Source organism: Neltuma alba, unplaced genomic scaffold (genome assembly GCF_004799145.2).
Source record: "Neltuma alba isolate B1F8T4 unplaced genomic scaffold, ASM479914v2 tig00010080_pilon, whole genome shotgun sequence".
In the NCBI taxonomy this organism is placed as follows: domain Eukaryota; kingdom Viridiplantae; phylum Streptophyta; class Magnoliopsida; order Fabales; family Fabaceae; genus Neltuma; species Neltuma alba.
In genome coordinates, this window is record NW_021635039.1 from 209,698 (window position 1) to 230,433 (window position 20,736).

At 34.9% G+C, this 20,736-nt stretch overlaps 1 protein-coding gene across 1 annotated transcript; it reads left to right on the forward strand.

The window, feature by feature from the left end:
* Positions 1 to 2,372: 2,372 nt before the first annotated feature.
* Positions 2,373 to 4,226, forward strand: LOC114754103 (protein PHYTOCHROME KINASE SUBSTRATE 1-like). The gene has a single exon (XM_028942850.1). It carries the CDS (start codon positions 2,586 to 2,588, stop codon positions 4,023 to 4,025), a length of 1,440 nt encoding a protein of 479 aa, XP_028798683.1. The 5' UTR covers positions 2,373 to 2,585; the 3' UTR covers positions 4,026 to 4,226.
* The last annotated feature ends 16,510 nt before the right edge of the window (positions 4,227 to 20,736 follow it).

Below are 20,736 nucleotides of genomic sequence, written 5' to 3' on the forward strand. Positions count from 1 at the left end.
CACTTAATGCAAGTGATGGATCAACTCTGAATATATATTGTAGAACTAGGAAATCTCAGACGAGGGATGACTGAACAATATGGAACATTTAGTTGGCTTAATGCCTGACTAATAAGCCTCCCCCATGGATTGCTACAGACAGGTACAGGTACACAGAATCTCAATCTTAGTGAAGCCGGCTAGCCAATCCAAGCTAAGACATGTCCCCTTCCTCCTCGTAAGGGACCCACCACAAGCTCATGATCTACTCTAGTAGCTCCCAGAAGGGACCCCCTTATACGTTAATTAATTTCTGGGCCACTTTCTCACCCCCCCTGTAATATAGCCACGATGACCGGGGTCCGGGGACACTACTTCAATCTAATCTTCTTCTGATTTTTCCTTTCAATGACTTCTTGTCATCTCTTCAAATCTCTCTATGCTTCATATCAACATTAGTCATCGATTTTGCAGTTACTTTGAACTTCCATGTGTGGACTAAATCGATTTGTATCAAACCCACATCGATTTATCACCAAAGTTTTTCAGTTGAGGTCATTTTTAATACAGTAATCAGTGATGAGTGTTCCGAACTGTTTTTGGTAAGATGTGGTTTTCATGATTTTGACGTGTTTAAGAATGGGATAAATAATAGGGTCTTGTAAGATTTGCAGCATCAAACGTTGTCTATATTCTAAATTTAACACGGAAACCAGTAATATCAGAGTGCCATCTCAGATACAGAGTCCCAGTTGCACTGCATTCTGAGCTGTTTCCCATCTTTATTGTTGACCACAAACTTATTAATCTCACCAGCATCTTAACAATTTGTCTGTTTGAGGTGAATTTACTTCCGATGGGTCATGCCCGCTTGGTAACTTCCAATTGTCAAAAGGCAAATCAATAGTTTTTAATATGATGGGACTATGAATTATCTAATCAAGATGGCAAATATTGTACATGTTTTCCTCTTCCGTAGCTGTCACCCTTTCTCTTGGAAATAGACAATTCATAGGGCTTTTCATATGTTACCTCATGTTTCCTTTCGAAATTACGGGAGCAATCTATAACACATTTTTGTCAAATATATAAAAGTTTAAGCTTTTAAGTGAATCTTGACAATTATTATTATCAAAACTAGGCACATTTCGCATGCATTACACGGAGTTTAAAAAAAAAGCCATATTATTTATATCATACGAATCGTATAACAGGTTATACATATACTACTTCCAATACTTTTCTATAAGAACCTAATAACTCAATTACACGGTTTAAGAAAGTAATTAAAACTAGTTAACAATGATAGATATCTAAGAAACAAATATTTTTCGAAGCATGCCTTTATTTATAATGGGCAAATAAGAGAGAAAAAATATGAAAAAGAATATAGTAGGGCAAGTTACCAATCTTTTAATTAATGTAATATATAAAATTAATTAGGAGCAAAATAATAAAAACATATTAAATGTTCAAACAACTGTAACTGAGATCTCATAAAAAGGATAAAAGCAATGATAGAGTATATTTTGATTTTATTTTTTTTAATTGTACGATGGAGGTTTGAGTTTTTAACCACATTACCCACACCCTATCATTTTGGCTATCTGAACTAGCTTCATATGGCATGCATATTGATTAAAATATACTTTTGTATATAAAATTTTTCACACTTACCCTAGGTTTGGTATCAAGGAAATGGGGAAAGGACAAGGAGAGGAAAAATTCTAATGAGCTTGATTTAAAAAGATAGAAGAAGTGGGGATTTAAAATTGTAATAAAGATAAGATGTAAAATAAACGAGTAATGAAAATTAACTAAAGCTTTAAACCCTACCGCTTCAATTTTTTAAAATGAGTCTATTAGAATTTTTCTTTCCCTCCCCTCCCCTCGATTTCCCTCATACCAAATCGACTCTTGAATTGCAAACCTAGCTAGATAATCATAACAACTCTAGGACATTTAATTAAAGTTATTGGGTGAAAGCTTAAAAAATCACATTAAATTATAAAAACTTATACTTGAGCAAAAAAATCATAAAACTTATTGCAATTCACATTGTTCACAAGTTATGAATAGTATGATTTATTTTTGAAGTTCTCCACAATACATGGAAAAAAGTGTTTTCTTTCATGTTAATCAATAATAGTGTCATCACATGGGAAAATAATATGTATTATTATTACTAAACAAAAAGTTTTGGAAGATAATGAATTGATATTAAACTAAAAAGGAAGAAATTTCCCCATGAAAGTAATTGTTGATGAAGTGTCAATTAGGTCACCAGGGCATAGCCCACTTACTTAACATTGGGCATATTCTAAAAGTCTACTTATAGGGGTACACTTACATGAGTCAGGCAGACGTTCATCTATCCTTGGCTTCTATCATCTGATTCTTGCTTTAACCATTGATTGCGTAACAGCTTCACCCTAATTTCCATTAAAGTTTGCTACTTAAGCGCCTATTGAGTTTTCCTTTGTTCATATTTTCTTGTCCCTTTTGTCCTTAAGAAGGTTCTCATAATACTGAATTTTCTTACCTTAGCAGGATTCCAGCATCTTTGTCTTTATCTTCTTCTTTCCCTGAAATTTATACTTGAAATTATGCTGAAAGATTCAGTAACCAAGGTTACCATAACATCAGCTGCTAACCGTGGCGTCTATGAGTTGCTGAGTTTGAACTCTCAGAACAAGAATAGTCACCATCGTAAAACTTCCTTTTCTTCATACTTGGACCGAATTGAAGGCACTTTTGAGAAAAAACTTGCAGATTCAAGCAAAAAAGTCAACTCCTTTACCGACAGCAGAGAGGATTATCCCGTTCATATGGTACAAAAAAAGGGAGAAGATGAAGAAATTGGGGTATTTTCAGCTGAAAAGTACTTCAATGGAGGAGTGGAGGATGGTCCAGGAGTTTCAAACAACATGCCCGCTAGAAAGTTTCAGTATCATCATCGTCATCCTCATCAGAAAGAAAAACAAGAAGCAGATCTAGAAGAAACCAGAAAGAGCAAAGTTCTCCCTATAGGAACTCCCAGTGTTCATTCTGAATCAAGTTGGAACAGCCAAAGTGCATTACTGAGAACTGCTTTGAAGAATTCTTCCAGGAATAGTAGAAAAAAGGTTCAGGGTAAGAGTCTCTTATCTAATCTTGGCTGCAAATGCTCCTGTTCCGATAAGGATTCTGTTGATGTCAGAGGAACCGCTTCCTGCGAAATCAGCTTCGGCAAAAATGCTTCTTTCGGTGTAACTCATGGGAAAACATCAAGTCCAAAAAAATCCTTTGAAACTGTTTATGCTGGTCTTGCAAACAAGCCGGAGAATATGAAAATTCCACCAGAATATGAATTGGAGAAACCAACGAAATCTCTGGAGCTATTTGGCTCATCTATATTGGAATGCAGAAGCAAGTCCTTGAGCTTTGATAAAAGGCTCACAGCGCCTTCTTCATCGTCATGGAATCCTCCCAAATCAGGGGAAATAGACTTGTCTGCAAATTCAGGTGGGAACAACATTAATGACGCTGCTAGTGATGCAAGTTCTGATCTTTTCGAGATTGAAAGCTTCACAGGAGCCAAATCAAAGCCTTACCTTGCAAGTCAAGCATCTGATGCTGCTAACTCAGGCTGTGTCACCCCTACGACTTGCTATGCACCGAGCGAGGCTAGCATAGATTGGAGTGTGGTCACTTCTAGTGCAGCAGAACAATCAGTCTTACCAGATTTTGAAGAGCAAAGATCAGTAACTACTATGATGAGTCCTATCAGATCGTCAACATTTGGTTCTTCCACAAATGGGAAAAGTAAAGCTAATAGAGATATGCAGAGAAGGAGATCTAGCAATCTTTTGGGCTGCAAGAGTCATAGAGCTGTGAGGGTTGCTGGGGATGCCTTCATCAGACATCAGAAAGCAAGTCCTAACGTTCCACAAGTCAAAAAGATGGGAAGTTTTGATCCAAAACATGGCGACCAACATGTTTATGGCTCACAGCAAAGGAGGCAGAGGTCACACACTCCCAGTGCTTCACAACTTCTCTACGATTAGCAAAAGGGCTTGGTTTCTTTTTGTGATCTTGCGTTATGCTTTTGTTGTTTGTTTGATTCCTATCTTTCCTTTCCAAATTCGTACTTTCTTATTTGAAACTTTGTATGCATGGCGTGCACACCATATCACAGAAACAAAGATGGAATGTGAAATAAATGATGAAGTACTTCTTTGAATATTTTCTCATCAAGAGCCTTCTTGTACGCCGGTTTTACTTCTATGGAGGTGTTGAATACGATTTGAAGATCCTGATTCATTAATATTTTGAAGTGTGCCAATATCTTAGAGTTTATTAAAATAAAAAATGATAATAAAAATAAATTAGCTTAAATTAAGGTTAAGGTACAAATCTGCACATAAATTATTTTTTATCCTACCTAACACCATAAACTTTTCTTTAGTGTGAAAACACGTATAAAGATATTAAAATAGTGTAAAAATGTCATAACTGTTAAATCAACCAATATTGACTATTTATCAGTTAGTCAAGAAAATTGAACAAATATATATATATATATATATATATATAAAGTTTTTAAAAGGGCGAAGGGGTGAATTTACCCACTGTGAGCACAATTACCATTATAAAATGTCAAGGAGAAAAATGTAGATGAACTTTTGAAAACACAGTAAAAATACCCATGCTGTTAACATTAACCATTTAAAGAGAACATTTTGATTGAAAAATGTTGCTGTGGGTGCATATGTGGCACAATAATATCCTTTCTCTCTCTAAGCAACTACATTGTTTGTTGCTCATAGGCATGGTAGTCGTCTGCATCCTCACCTTTGCCTCCTCTTCCTTCTGCTCCTCTCTCGCTAACTCAAGGTTTCTTCTTCCTTTTCTTCCTTTCCATTCTATCCATCTTATTTCCATCATTTCTAACTACTGCAAGTCCAAATTTGGTGGCCAATCTCCTGCGATTGGAATGGAAGGCAGAACCTCCACTGCTCCAAGCATCATTGTTTATGTTACCATTCCTAACAAAGCAGCAGGTTCGAGTCTTTTTTTCCTCCATTTCCTTGTTTTCTTATTGGGTTACAACATAATTGGATCATGAATGAGTGTCGCCAGGATCAAGTTGTACACTTTGATTTTGATGATCATTTTTTCTTCACTGTAACTCATTGACAAAAGTGGCAGCCGCTTTTTTCCTTCATTGTTGCTGTACTATTGGCGGCAACTGCAGCTCTTGGATTTCCAATGTCTCTGACTCTAGAGACAGTAACTCCATTCAATCAAGAAAAGCATGTTCATGGGACTTAGATGAGTTGAGTCAAAGCATGGAAATGAGGGTATTGGTAGCTTGAGAGGGTGGACAGCAACAAAGGTCATAAATAGAGAGTGTAGGGGTGATGCGGAGCTTGGCGAATGTGACAGTGTCACATCCTCTAAATTTTAACCTATGGGATGAGGGAGTCAGAACTGACTATAGACCAAGTAAAATAGCAGAGATAGAGATAAAACAACTTTTGAAGTGAAACATGGCAAAGATTGAACTGTCATTTTGAAAAGTTTCGGTCAAGGAAAAATAATGCCCGAAATTCATGAAAATTTCCAAAAATTCCTAAAAGATAAAGTAAAGTGTCTAGAACAATATTTGAGACCTCAAAGGTGAAAACAGAATGAGAATTATTTATCAGAGAAATTTCTATAATTATGGGCTATTTTTGGCTAAACAGGGAAAAATTAGCCAAAGTAAATTATTTTAAATGCATAGAGGCCTACATTGTTTAGATAGAAATGAGAAAAAAAATTATTTGAGAGTTTATTACAGATTGTAAAATTATTTGTAACTTTTGAAGATGTAGAGATTAGCTTTAAAAATATTTAAAGCTGAATTATGCCAGTAAAAGGCCGATTTCCCCAAAAAAAGTTGAATACAAGGAACTACAAGTCAAATTTTGACCTGACAAAAATTAGTCAATTCCCTCTCAATAAAATAGAATTATTGGTATAGAGAAATGAATTTTTAGAGCTACTAGATTGGATAGGATTCATAAAAAATTTAACCGATATGATGAAATTATACAGTGAAATAAACTAAAGCTCTATGGGACAACTTTTCCGTAATTTTTCAAGTAATTTTGGCATTTTTATGAGAGGAGGACAAGGTTAAAATTATGCTATTTGATAAGGAAGAAAATTGGAAAATGATTAAAATAATCATCTTCCATCACATGTTAAATATGCCAAAGGCATTTTGGCAAGAAGAAAAGGTGTTTATGAGTTCAATTTGGTTTTTTTTTCCTTCTTTCTTCTTCTTCCAATGTTATGCCACCTAACTTGATGATGTAAGGGAGCACATGTTTAGTCATCTTATTCTTCCATAACACTCGGCATGAGCAAGTAAAAGATGGCTTGATAAAGGGGACAAATGGCCATTGGAATTCTGATATTTCCTAAGGGCAAAACAAGAAAAACCAAGGACAAAAAATTTGCTTATAAATACCTCTCAAGGCCTTCATTTTCAGGCAACATAAGAAAACATAAGGAGGGAAGGTTTTGCTCTTGAATCAAAAAAGAAAAGAAAAGAAAGAACCAAGTCAACTTCAAGACAACACGCGAGGTAAGTTAAGAATTCTTGTGAGGGTTTAATTGCCTTGATTAGTGATTGATTTAGATTTAATTTTGATGGAGAAAAATGACTGAAAACCCTATGATATCTTATTGCCCAAAATGGTATAAGTCATGACATGCATAATTAAAGGGTGGACTAGGGATTAAAGGATTGAAAAAGCGTCGGAAACTTGTGTTGTAACTTGATTTATGAAAGAATTCTAACTTCTTAAACACATACATATGTTCGGTCAAAGGAAAAAGTAAGGGAAGGAGTTGGACTTGAATGAATCTAGCCATGGGATTAGATAGACAAAGAATGCTCATCTTAAGCTTCAAATAGAGTGGTAGCTCACATAATTTGGAGCTAGGCACAAAAAGTTATGAATTTTTGAAGTTATAGCAGAAAGCTGGAAAGTACAGTTTTGATCAAATGAACAATCAAAGTTGGCGAATTAACTATATGAATTGAGATGGTTTAAGTCCATATATATGTGTGTGTTTCTTGTGTAGACGTTTGAAAGAGCTTCAAATAGAAGATAGAATCACTTTATTTTGATTTTTTTAGATTTAGTTATGAATTTTTAAAATTGACCAAAATTTTAAAATTACTCTATGAACAGTAAACTGAGAAGAAAATTTTTGAAAACTTGATTTATTAATCTTGAGACTATGAAATGTGGTTTTTTTTTTATTTGCTTCTATTTGATAACTTTCATGGTGAAAAGGTAGATATTACAAGGCAGAGTTAGCAGTAAGTTTAAGGACAAACCGGATAGCAATAAAGGCCAAGGGAAGACCCAAAATGGTGTCATCGAAGAACAAGGCTTGCTAGGAAAAAAGGGACAATAGGGCTTGTTTGTGAGAGGACATCATCAGAAATAGGCGAGAGTATCCCGATTCCTGGAAATTGGTGAATCTAATAATATTCAAGCGGATAGCAGGATTCGTCAGAGATGAAGAAAATGGATATGGTACTCAACGATGTCATTTAGCAGTGAAACTGATATTGCCGCGTTGTGGAGATCGAGAATGAAAATGTTCTAGAGAGTGAGAGAGGCAAAAATACACATCCATGTAGCACTGCATCATGCACATATCACACTTCATGTCACCTCATGTAGTCAACGTTTTAAAAACTAGCGGTCAGCGATGGTCAGTTTAATCGAAGTAGCATTTTTGGGCTCTTTTTGAATCAACAAAGTAATTTTGGACCCAACATTTTGTTATAATACCTGATGCTCTTTTAAAATATTACAATAGGTAAATTTGTGTTTTCATTCTTTTTAGAATGGTATGAAAATGCTATGGCTATCAAGTCAACCAATATTAAACATTTAACTAGCAATCAGATATTGCATGCATTACACGATGTTTTTGGTGCAAGGGTCTTTTACATCATGCAATGGCTGCTCGACCCTCTCTTTTCCTTTAGTTTCTTTGTCATCAATGAATATTTACGAAGAGATTTGGATGTGTTGATTTTCATGACAGTGAACAAGTCATCCTTAACCTCCTCTTCGTCATCCTCTTCTTTGTTGTCTTTCAACACATGGCTAATTTTTGGCAATAGTGCCCCTAATCTACAACTCGTTGGCTCTGAGGCAAAACAACTAATGTTAAAGAAACCAAATAAGAGGACAACACGAGACAGGTAGGATGCCTACTCTGTTGTCACATTCCACTAGCTTTAACCTTAAGAATGTAAATAATAAATTAGACAGAGGTTCAAGTGATAAAGTAGGCTCAGAGTCAAAACAATTTTTGAGTTGAAATCTGACTCTTGTCTGGATTGATATTTTTGAAATTATAGATCCAGGAAGGGCAAAATGGAAAAATTAGAGAAAAATTTTAGAAAATTCCCTGAAAATAGTAAAAAGGTAAATTAGAGGGTTTGGAACCTTATTTGAGGTCCTGGAGGTGAAAATGACATAAAAATAAATTATTTCAAAATTTTATGTAAATAGAGGTTTTTTCAAAAAATAGTAAAAAAATTAGCCAGAAACAATTATTTTAAATATGTAGAGACATCAATAATTTTGAAAAAATATGAAAAAATTATTTAAGGATTTATTTGAGTTTATGAAAGTTTTTCCAAGCCCTAAAAGTAAAAGGATTAATTTTAGAATATTTATCACCAAAATCTTAGTGGTAAAGCTTGATTTCAGAGAAAATTCAAAATAAATAGTTGGAAGTTGAGATAAATTCTATAAAAAAAATTCATAAAACCTTTCCATATTAAAATATGATTTTAGATGGGTAGAAGTGAATTTTTGGAGGTCCAAAAATATTATTAAAGATTAGACAGGAATTTTAGCCGATATAGCGAAATCGAGTTGAAAATTGTCTGGAGATAAAAGATAATACCCTTTTCTTCTTCCTCTAGCCCATTAGGTATTATTTTGGTTCAGAAATAAATAGTAAATTTGTGGCCTAAGTGGTCCACATGATTATGGACTAAAATAATGTGAAATATCACATGATTTTATCTGAATCATAATGGCACATGGGACACTTGTACACCCCCAATTTTCTGCAAATTTTAAGGTGGACACATGGCCTTAATACCTCAGATTTTTAAGGGACACATGGAAGGAACAGGAGGCCGAATTGAGGTCTTTAAATACCCTTTCTTACACCTCCAATTTTGGTTATTTTAGGCACTTAAAGAGTGTTACATCCAGAAATTTTACAAGGAAAAGTAAGGAAATCCCTGGACATTTAAGGGCCAGAATAGTAGAAAGAAATATGAAAATTTAGAAAAATATGTTAGAAATTCTCAAATATTAGCAAATAATTAATGGAAGGTGGGAAAAAGGTCCCTGGATAGTATTCTAGGCTCAAAAGTTGAAATTATGATGGAAAGCAATAATTATTGAATTTTCAGTAATTATTGGATACTGACTAATTAGGAAAATTGGTCAAAAATTAATTATGAAAAATAATTTTGAGCCTTATGAAATTAAGTAAAAATAAGCATAAAGTGTCTTGAGGATTATAAGACATTGTACAAGTTATTTTATTCCCAAAATACCCGTAGTTAATCTTTAAAGGAATTTAAAGTCCAATTTAGCAATAATTGGGGTTTTATTCGGGGAAATTCTAAATAAATACTTATGAGGATAGATAAATCCCAAGAAAATTCATGAAACTTCTATGGAGTTTATAAGAGATTAAGAAATAATCAAGAAAGTTTTAAAGAGCCTAGAGGCCTGAAAAAGTAACTCCCGAGCAAGAAAACTAATATAGTAAAGAAATTGGTTTTCTTTTCTTTTAATGATATAAATTAATTATGGGAGTAAAGGAGGGATCTTTTGGAAGATAAAATTGATAAGGAAATATTAAAGATCTGACAGAAATTAATTAGGAAACTCACATCACTGATATAGAAAAAGACGTAGCTAATTCAGTATCAAAATGGTGCTAAAAGAGGTGAAAAGTACACTTATTTTTGCTTGGCTCTCATTGTGCTACTTGTCAAGCTAGGGTAGAGAGGATTTTGACACCTAAAATCCATTTCTTTTAGAATTAAATAAAGGAAAAAGAAAATGCAAGAAGAGATCTTAGCTTAACACATTATCAATGTAATTTCCTTGAACTTGGATGGCAATTAGTTAATGCTTGGCTTATAAATAGCCACCAAGCCCCCTTCATTTTCGGCCAAAGTGAAGAACCCTAGGAGAAACTCTAGCCATTTGGATTCTTGAAGAACAACCAAGAGAAAGCTACCTCCTTTGATCAACCAAGCTTGGATCTAAGATTAGTAGGTTGTTCTATGTTGTTCCTTGCCTTGTTTCCTTGAGTTTTATAGTTGAAATTGGTGGTTCTTCCTTAGCTTTGGTGCTGGCCAAATTTGTTAGATTTAAGGTTTTGATGATAACCAATTAAGTAATTTCTAGCTTAGCAAGTTGATCGATCACCTGATCGATCAAAGGTTAATCGATCACCTGATAGATAAAGTATCTCAGTATAAAAGTAACTTAGTAGTAAAGTTTATCTATAACTTGCTAGATAAATCTATTTTTATGTGTTGATCGATCGATTTATCGATCAAGGTTAATACTGTTTAGTATACAAGTATGCAAAAGATTATCGATCAATTGATCGATAATGTAATGATCAAACAACTAACAAATAAAGGGACACAATTCTGATAAGCATTTATCGATCATTTGATCGATAAATGAGTTATTGATGAGAAGACAGATAAATGGTAAAGTTTCCTACTCACGTTTTATTTTGTTCTATTCACCATTTATCGATCAGAGATTTATTGATAACCTGTTCTATCATTGCACTATAACTTAATGGATTATTGATATTTTGTCCAAGTGTGTTGTGAGGTTCTTTAATCAATCACTTGATTGATCAATGCTTTATCGATCAACAGATCGATCATCACTATCTCATTGCACTAAACTGTATTAAGTTTCTTTTGGATCACCTGATTGATCATTGATTTATGAATGAAATGATCGATCATCCAATCTTCTGAAACTTCTGTTTTCACATAACGTGATTGATCAAACTCTTTCCTGGTCTTTTGAACTAAGTTTTTCCAATGCTATTTTATCGATCACTTCATCGATCAATCTTTAATTGATCAACTATTCAAACATTATACACTCTGTGATTTCAATATGAATAAACCTTTCTTGACCTTTTGTCAATTAGTTTTCCTATCATTCATTTATCGATAAAGTATTCGATCAATGGTCTTTGAAAAACTATTATGCTCATACTTAGCTTTATTAATAACACGATCGATCAAACAATTTTCAAGAACTTATTCAATCATTGTGCAAGTTCATTTCATAACAAGCTTTTCATGATGATTTCAAAATCTCTCATATTTTATCTTTAAGCTTTTCTCAGCCTTCTTTTTACATATAATTCTCTTTAAAAGGATTCAGAGGCATACATGATCTTAAAACTTTATTCTTGTAGAAGCCTTTTCATAGGTCATTGCAGTCATATCTCACCAGTTATCGATCACATGTTCAATCATTTGTTGATCCACAATTTAATCGATATATATCCATGACTGTTTCAAGCTTTTTCTCTCTGTTTAATCAATAACTTGATCGATCAACTGTTCATCGATCAAGACTTTGATCAAGAATGTACAAGTTATATTTAAAGTATCTGATGAATGATTCTTTGTACTTCTACATGTTAGATGAATATCAATAATCATCATTTGTTTAGTTAGCTTTACAAATTTCCTTCTGAAAGAAGACTTACTTGTTTCTGAGGTTGTTACAGATTATGAAGCTCAATGGCTATTTAGTAGCCTTTAACCTACCATGTCAGAAACATTAATGGTAAACTATCATTGCAATTGCCGAACACACGCAACTGAACTTACAACGGCTGGAAGCTCTTTAGTCTAACGGTTAATCAAATCCCTCTAACTATAAAATGCGCGAAGGGCATTGAATGAGGTATTGAATATGCGAGCTACCTTCTGTTGAAATATTTACTGTTGCATTTAATACTCTGTTTTCACCGAGCTTCAGTGTTTATTACTCATTTGCTCTGTGAGAGAGTTTGATACATCTACTTTACTCACTTTTTGAGAGTAACTTAAGAGTGTGGACTCTTGAGAGGGATTGTAACCTTATGGGTAGTAAGGAAGAGTGATTGAGAAAATCAATTACTGTACTAAGGCGCCAAAAGCCTACTTAATCTTAGGATTATAGTAGAAATCTCAGAGGTGTTTTGAGGACTGGATATAAGTCAAGTAGTTAAGATTGAACTAGTATAAATTTTGTGTCTTTGCTCTACGGTGAAATCCAGCTAACTCAGCCTTCTCTGTTTTATTTACTTCACTGTTTTCAATACGTTAAAATTTTTATAACTCAGCCAATTCACCCCACTCTTAGGTGAAGCTGCCATTAACATTTAGTATCAGAGCAAGTCTCTTTGGTAAAGATTTAACAGTTCGAAGAGAGATCCTATAACAGGTTTCAGAGACAGTGTGCTACCTGAAAGATGTTCAACATCAAAGCCACCTGGCTTTAACGGAGAGAACTACACCTTTTGAAAGATGAGGATAAAGATCTTCATCAAAGCTATTGAATATGGATTATGGGATGTGATCAAGCATGGCAGCTATATTCCAATAAAAACCGTAGACGATCAACAAGTTCGTAAGAGTCCTAGGGAGTTTGATGAAGAAGACAAAAGACTAGTGATATTAAACAATAAAGCTATCAACATACCGACATGTGCCCTGAGCTAAAAGGAAGATTTATGAGTTTCGAGTCTGGAAACTGCAAAGGAAATGTGGGAAGCACTCGAGATTGGCCACAAAGGAACAACCGGTGTGAAACAAAGCAGAATCAACACTCTTATCATAGAATTTGTATTGTTTAGAATGAAGGATGGAGAGAGCATCCGAGACATAGAAGTTAGATTCTCACATCTCATCAATCACCTCACTACACTCGGCAAGAAGTACAGCTAAGAAGATCAAGTGAGAAAAATCTTAAGCGGCCTCATGAACGAATGGGAGCTGAAAGTAACAGCCATTAAGGAAACAAAGGGAGAATCAATTGGCTCTGTTACAATACTATTCAGAATCCTAGTAGAATAAGAGAGCAAAAAAAAATACAAGAAGGAAATGAACAAGAAAAGTCGTAAAGGCATTGCTCTCAAAACTCAAGAAAGTGAAGATAATGATAAAGAAGATCTGGAGGACGATGAAATGGGCCTTATAGTCAAAAGGTTCAAGAAATTCTATAGAAACAAAGCAGGAAGGAGGTTTCAATCAAAACGTAAAGCCTCCATGTCTCAAAATGAGTCCAAGGATCCAATCATCTGCTTTGAATGTAAAAAGCCAGGACACATCCAAGCTGAGTGTCCTCAGCTGTCCAAGATAAAGGATAAAGAAAAGAAGAAAGAAAAATTCAAAAAGGGGAAGGCCTTTGTGATGTCAATCTGGGGAGATAGTTCTTCAGAGAAAGAAGAGAGTGATGATAAAGACATAGCTAATATCTGTCTCGTGGCTCAAGAAGACGAAGATTCAGAGACAGATGAGGTAATCACTTTTGAACCCTCTTATGATGAATTATAATCTGAATACAATGCATTACATTCAAAATTAATAAGAATTGAAAAGGAGTTGGTAAGCTCCAAGAAAAAGATAAAACTTCTGGAGGAACAGTAAGCAAAGTAAATAGACACCACATCTCTAATATGCACAGAATGTGAGCAAAGCAAAAGGAAAGTAGAGGAGCTCACAAAAACCTTGGAAAAATTCACTAGGGGTAGTAAAATGCTCAAAGTAATTTTGGGAGCCCAATGGTGTTCAATGGATAAAATAGGAATAGGATATGATCCTACTCAAGATAAGAGAAAAGGAAAGAAGAAAAGTGTTGGTCGGTCGTATCTTACATTTTTTAGAAATACCGTTCATTCTTCTAATCCTTTTGCATTATGTTCTTATTACAACCATAAAGGTCATACAACCTCTTCTTTTCATCACAAGAAGAAAGGAACTTACGGGACATTAAAGTGGGTGCCCAAAGCTACTTATGTACATAGGACAAATCATACTAACCAAAAAGGACCCAAGAAAGTATAGGTACCTAAAACGTGATTGTTCTGTTACAGGTATGTCTCAAAGCATCCAGGACAAACAAGTAGTACATCAACAGTAGATGCTCCAGACACATGACAGATGATACCGAGAAGTTCTCATCACTCAGAACAAAAGAAGGAGGCAATGTAAGCTTTAGTGGAAATCAATCCAAGAGAATAGCTGGAATTAGAGAAATAGGAAGTGACAAAGGAATGAAAGTAGAAGATGTCTACTATGTAGAAGGCTTATGTCACAACCTACTCAGTGTCAGTCAAAGTACCAACAAAAACAACTGGGTGATCTTCAATTAAGAGGAATTCTTAGTCATAAACAAAGATGACTTGCCATTGAAGAAGGAAGAATTGAACATAAAACTGAGAGCTCCAAGGGACGGTAACTGCTATACTATTCAAATTGATTCAAAACTTTCTAAAAACTATTTGTTAGCAAAATAAGAAAAGTTGGCTTTGGCATAAACGTCTTGCTCATGTCAATATGAATCAACCTTCAAAATTAACAAAAAGGAACTTAGTAATTGGTTTGCCTAAAATTGAATCTGAACATGATATTGTTTGTGATGCTTGTTAGAAGGGTAAACAAAGTCTTCATTTAAATAAAAAAAAGACAGTCTCAACTAAAAGACCACTCCAAATGCTTCACATGGATTTGGTTAGTCCGTCTAGAGTCAAAAGTTTTGGTGAAAATTTATATACTCTTGTGATAGTTAACGATTATTCGAGATTCACCCAGCCTTTGTTTCTTTCCTCTAAAGATAAGACGTTTAGTGTATTTATCATTTTGCCAAAAAGGTCCAAAATGAGAAAGGTATCTCTTTTGTGTCAATCAGGACTGATCATAGAGTAGAATTCGAGAACAAAGATTCGCGGACTACTGTGACGAGCATAGAATTAACCATAATTTCTCAGCACCAAGAACTCCCCAATAGAATGGGGTTATGGAAAGAAAGAACAGAGTGCTCACAAAAATGGCAAGAGCAATGTTGAATGAAAAGGGGATTTCACAAGTGTTTTGGGCTGAAGCAATGAGCACAGCCTGCTATATTTCCAACAGAGCTTACATCAGAACATTGGTCGGGAAAACTCCGTATGAGTTGTACAAAGGAAGGAAGCCTAACCTGGCTCATCTAAAGATCTTTGGAAGCAAGTGCTACATTCACAACAACAACAAAGAAAATCTCGGTAAATTCGATCTTAAAGCTGATGAAGGTTTATTTTACGGTTACTCTAATCATAGTAAATCCTATAGAGTTTTCAACAAATGTATGTTCACTATTGAAGAGTCAATACATGTTATGTTTACTGAAATTGAGTTGATTTTAAAACCTCTAGATGATGATGCTAAGATCGTTCAAAATTTTGAAAAACTGAATTTGAACAAATCTTTAAACAAAGTACCTTCAAAAGAGTGTTTAGAGAACAAGGATGATTCAAATGAACCTCTTTCTCAAGAAAATTTAGAACAACATAAAGCTTGGAGACATAATAGAAATCATCCTCTGGAATAAGTGATTGGTGAAGTCAATGAAAGGGTCAAAACCTAGAGACAAGTATTCAATAAAGTGTGTTTCTCAGTATTTATTTCACACATTGAACCAACCAATATTGACGAAGCTCTATCCTATAAATTCTGGATAGTAGCAATACAGGAAGAGCTAAACCAATTTGAGAGAAATCAAGTTTGGGAGTTGGTACCCAGACCTAATGACCATCCAGTCATAGGCATTAAATGGGTATTCAAAAATAAGCTTGGTGAATCTGCACAAATCGTCAAGAATAAAACCAAATTGGTAGCTAAGGGCTATAATCAGGAAGAAGGTATTGATTATGAGGAAACATATGCTCCAATAGTTAGATTGGAAGCCATACAAGTACTCTTAGCCTTTACTTGCATAAAAGACTTTAAATTATATCAAATGGATGTTAAAAATGCATTTTTGAATGGTTATATTTTGGAAGAAGTTTTCATCAAACAACCACCTAGTCTCGAAGATCAAAATTTTCCTAATCATGTTTACAAATTGAAAAAGGCCTTGTATGGTTTAAAACAAGCTCCTAGAGCTTGGTACAAATGGCTTGGCAATTTCTTGATAGAAAAAGATTTTGAAAGAGGCAAAGTGGATGCTACACTTTTCATCAAAAGAAGTAGAAAGGAACTATTAATTGTTTAAATTTATGTGGATGATATTATATTCAGAGCTACTAGTAAGGATCTCTATCAAGAGTTTGCTAAGTTAATACAGAGTGAATTCGAGATGCCAATGATGGAAGAATTGAACTTCTTCCTGGGATTGCAAATCAAGTAGAAGAGAAATGGTACATTTATATCCCAAACGAAGTATCTCAAGGAGTTATTAAAGAAATATGGATTAGAAAATGCTAAAAGTGTGAAGACTCTGATGAGCTTAACCATCTCACTGGACATAGACGAGAAGGGGAGAGACGTGAGTCTGACCAAGTATAGAGGAATGATTGGATAGCTACTCTATCTCAAGGCAAGTAGACCAGATATCCAATTCAGAGTGGAAATGTATGCAAGATACCAATACCCTTTCTTCTCATGCCATTATTGCTCATCATTGATTGACCTAAATGGTTGGTTAAGGAGGGGTGAGATTCAAGAGAATCTTAGTAGCAACCAATACCACATTAATCATGCTAGATGGATGCTAATGCACTACACGCAACTTGTTTATTCTCTTGTTAATTAGTGACATATTAGCATGCTCAAAGCTAACTTCTTGATGCATGGCCATGGAGACATAATCTACTCATCATGAATAGCAATTACAGTAGCTAAAACATGTCACATTAACATTCAAATAACATGTACACAGCAACACGCAAGCATACCACATCAAGCAATGACAATAGGTAAGTTCACTACCTTGCACCTCAAGCTTTCCTCTTACTTTTCCTTTGACTCCCTTGACTTTCCAACCATGTGGGCATTCGGTTAACATCACCAAACATCCTCTTGGATGTTCTAGGGTCCTAAACATAGTCATATTGATCATACAATCCATTAGAACCACTAGATTACATAAAGTTCAAGACTAGCTCTCTTGAACCTCAACCCTTTCTCTTAGTTTTAGGATTTTCTTTCTAACTTTTCTAACATAAATCTCATTATTTCCCATCCTTAAGATCCATTTATTATCAGTTAGGACCACTTTAGATGGCCTTAGATTCAAGAAGATCAAATCTGAAAATTTTGCTTCGCGAGTACTGTTCACACAGAAATTCTAGAATTTTCGTTTAACTTTGAAAATTCTTAATTAATTCTAGAAAAATCAAAACTGAGTGGTTCCAAGTCTCACTGAAAGCTTCTTAAGTTCTATTTAAAGGAAAAATAGTTTTAGGAACCAATTCTATGTTGAACAGCACTGGAATTGTATGGAATTTGACACTCTTCCAAAGGTTAAACACTGTTTCCAGATTTCAAATCCTAACTTTGAAAAATCACCATAAATCGTACACATATCCAAATGAAGTGTTCTACCCATGGATTTAAAGCTTACAGAGTGTAATTTAATCATGCCATATTCATAATTAGACACAAAGAGTAACTTATTCGAAATAGGTATCAAATCAGATGCTACAACCATCACATACCTTGATCTTGAAGCTTGGATCTTGTTCTTTCTTTTTGGCCTTCACCCTTATGTTTTTCTCTCTAAATTTTGGCAGAGTTTTCCCTCTTAAACTCATGTTGGTCAAAAATAGAAAGGGGGAGAGGCTCTATTTATAGCCAAAAATTTGGCTTGAATGGACTAAAATACCCTTGGTGGCTAATAGAAAGAGTAAAGGCAATCTTAGAACTTCAAGTTAACTTTTACATCATCATTGCATCATCTTCTTGCATCATCCTTATCTCATTCTTCTAGAAGATGCCAATTGTCACAAAAGTGGTGGAAGAGGAGGGAGATTAGATCCTAGCCGTTAAATTAAAACTTAATCCTTAAGTTTCCTCCGAATTTACTTGGCCCACGTTTCTTTGACTTTCATTATGACCTTCCGGAGCTCAAAAAATTCTTCTGTCTACTCCATAAATTCTCTTTAATTCTAGAGAATATCTATAAATTTTTTTAGACCATAACACTTCCTTTAAGTCTTGTATAAAAATTCATTTACTAAAATGCCTTTTTATCGGCATAACAGGCTTTTTATTTATTAAAGCCACTCTACTGGCCTTTTGATTGCGAGACTAAATTTATAAATTAGTACAACCTTTTTTGTGTACATTTTTGTGTATAAATTAGTAAATCCTTTCCACTGACCTCATTTTTGTGTACATTTTTTAGGTCTCTTGCTATTTTAAATAATTGCCTCGAACTATGTAGTTTTTACCGGCCATAACCTTATAAATTCCATTTAAGCCATCTCAGTGGTATTTTCATCATTTCTCTTCAGAAGGGCCTTAGAATATTATTTTTCATTTTTTGGGATTTTCTCAGAATTCTCTGTATACTCTTCTATTTTTACCCCCGTTGATCATAACTTTCTGAATTTACGGTTGAGTCCCTACTTAGACTTAGCTTCATATAATCATCTCTTTGAGGTTTCTAACTTAACCTTTGGCCTGTATTTAGCCTCTTTTCTCTCTCCGGGCCTTTGAGACTTTATTGGAGCCTCTAACTTGATTATACTTGAGCCCCTGAAAACTTTTACTTTGCAATTTAATCCCTAAAACTGCTTTGACTTCCTTTCTCATCTTTGGGACTTCTGCTCAAAAGGGGTCTAGTAGCCTATCTAATTGAGGCTTTTGCTGGTACTTCTAGGCCTAAAATTTGGGATGTTACAGTTCTTCCCCTCTCAAAAGAATTTCATCTTCGAAATTCTGAGTCAACCCTTTATTCTTACCTTTAATGAGAGGTTAATTAAGGAGAATATCCCCACTTATACTTAACTTTGACCTCTTCAACTTTTCATTATACCTCGCTTATGGGTTCTAACCTTGGGCTCTACAGTTACATGACTTGTCGTTTTATACTTTTCTGTCACTTACATGAGCATGGCCTTTGCTTTTAAGCATTTTGTCACCACTACTCATATTCTTTTTATACTTTTGGCTCATAATACTATGGCAGTATACCTGTCTTTATGGTAGTTTACTATATCATAGCATTTTGGGTTCTCTTAATACGGCCTTTATCTATTCTTCGCTATATACCCTGTCATTCCTCTTTACTTTAAGGGCATATCTCCTTTCTTTCCTTCATCGACTAGAACAGAATTGAGCCTAGTCTAATCAACAATAGAGGTGTCTGGAACAAGTCAAGGGTACTCTCTCTATATTAGTCCACCGCTAAAGGAGATTTCAGTATCTTAAATTCATCTCTGGTCATAGTCTTCCCAAAGAGGTACTATACACTTATTCTTATGGCTCAACCATTTTCCTTCAGCTCGGTCTACTGCGACTTAGGAGCTACTACGCTTTACCATAAGCCTCTTCAGGATCCATCGTGACCCTGGAATACTATCATCTATCTGAGCCACCTTAGGATCTCTAGGAGACTCTAGACGATAGAGTTGAGTAATAAAATAAGTCACCTCCACTCAGCTAGTAACTTGACTGATTATTCCCCAAGACTGATCACAGATATCAGTATGGTCTTCTTAGGCCTTACTCAATCTTTTCTGTCAACTCCTGGAGTTCTTAGCCTTTTCATATTTCTTTAGCCCTTAGTTTTAGCTTCCTTAGGCCGCTTTCCTTTTCTTGTGCCTTTTGAATCTCTAGGCACTGGCTCATCTCTAGAGCCTACTAACTTGCCATTATATCAATGCCAGCTTGCCTTGTCTTAGAACTCTGTAGTCCTTGTTGTCTCTTAACAATTCAGATAGCATCTGGAGAGGACTTATATCATCACATTCTCATTATCCTTCAGTATTCCGTAGTACCCTGTTAAGCTCGAGGAGCATCTGTTTGCATATCACGCTTCTGTTGTCTTAACCAGTTTCACTCTCTCTCTCTGGGGTAAGGTCCCTCCTGTGTCTTGCCTCGGCTGCTTCTGCTTTTCCTGTGGGAGGACAGATTACTCTGACTGGAGCATCGTCAACTTAACCACTTACTTTCTATTTCATTCCTTCAGAGGATAGCTTACTCTTACTAGAGCAGCATTGCTCTGGTCCGGAGAACCACTTCCCAATCTTAAAGAGGTACTTCATGGTCAAGACTTTCCTTATATGCAATCTCTACCAGGGTATATTCCTCGAATACCATATCCCTATCAAAGGGAGCCTCTCCACTAGATTACTCAATCTTATAGGCAATGGCATCTATCTATAGGAATCTCATTACTTAAATTCCTTAATGGCCTGAGTTACATGGTTGCACGCTTTTGGATACCTTAGGGACATAAAAGAGTACTGTTTAGTCCCTGACATTATCATTTATCTAAGCATTATTGAGCTCTAGGTATCACCAAGAACTTGCTTATCTCTCTCTGTGTATTAGTTCCCAATACACCCATTCACTATCATGTTTTTATTCATTTCCTTTCATCTCTATCCTCAAGAGGGATCTTGCCTCAGTTTACTCTCTCTAAC

What these genes read in the sequence shown, in the direction of transcription:
- LOC114754103 (XM_028942850.1), top strand. Translation starts at nt 2,586, where the DNA reads ATGCTGAAAGATTCAGTAACCAAGGTTACCATAACATCAGCTGCTAAC.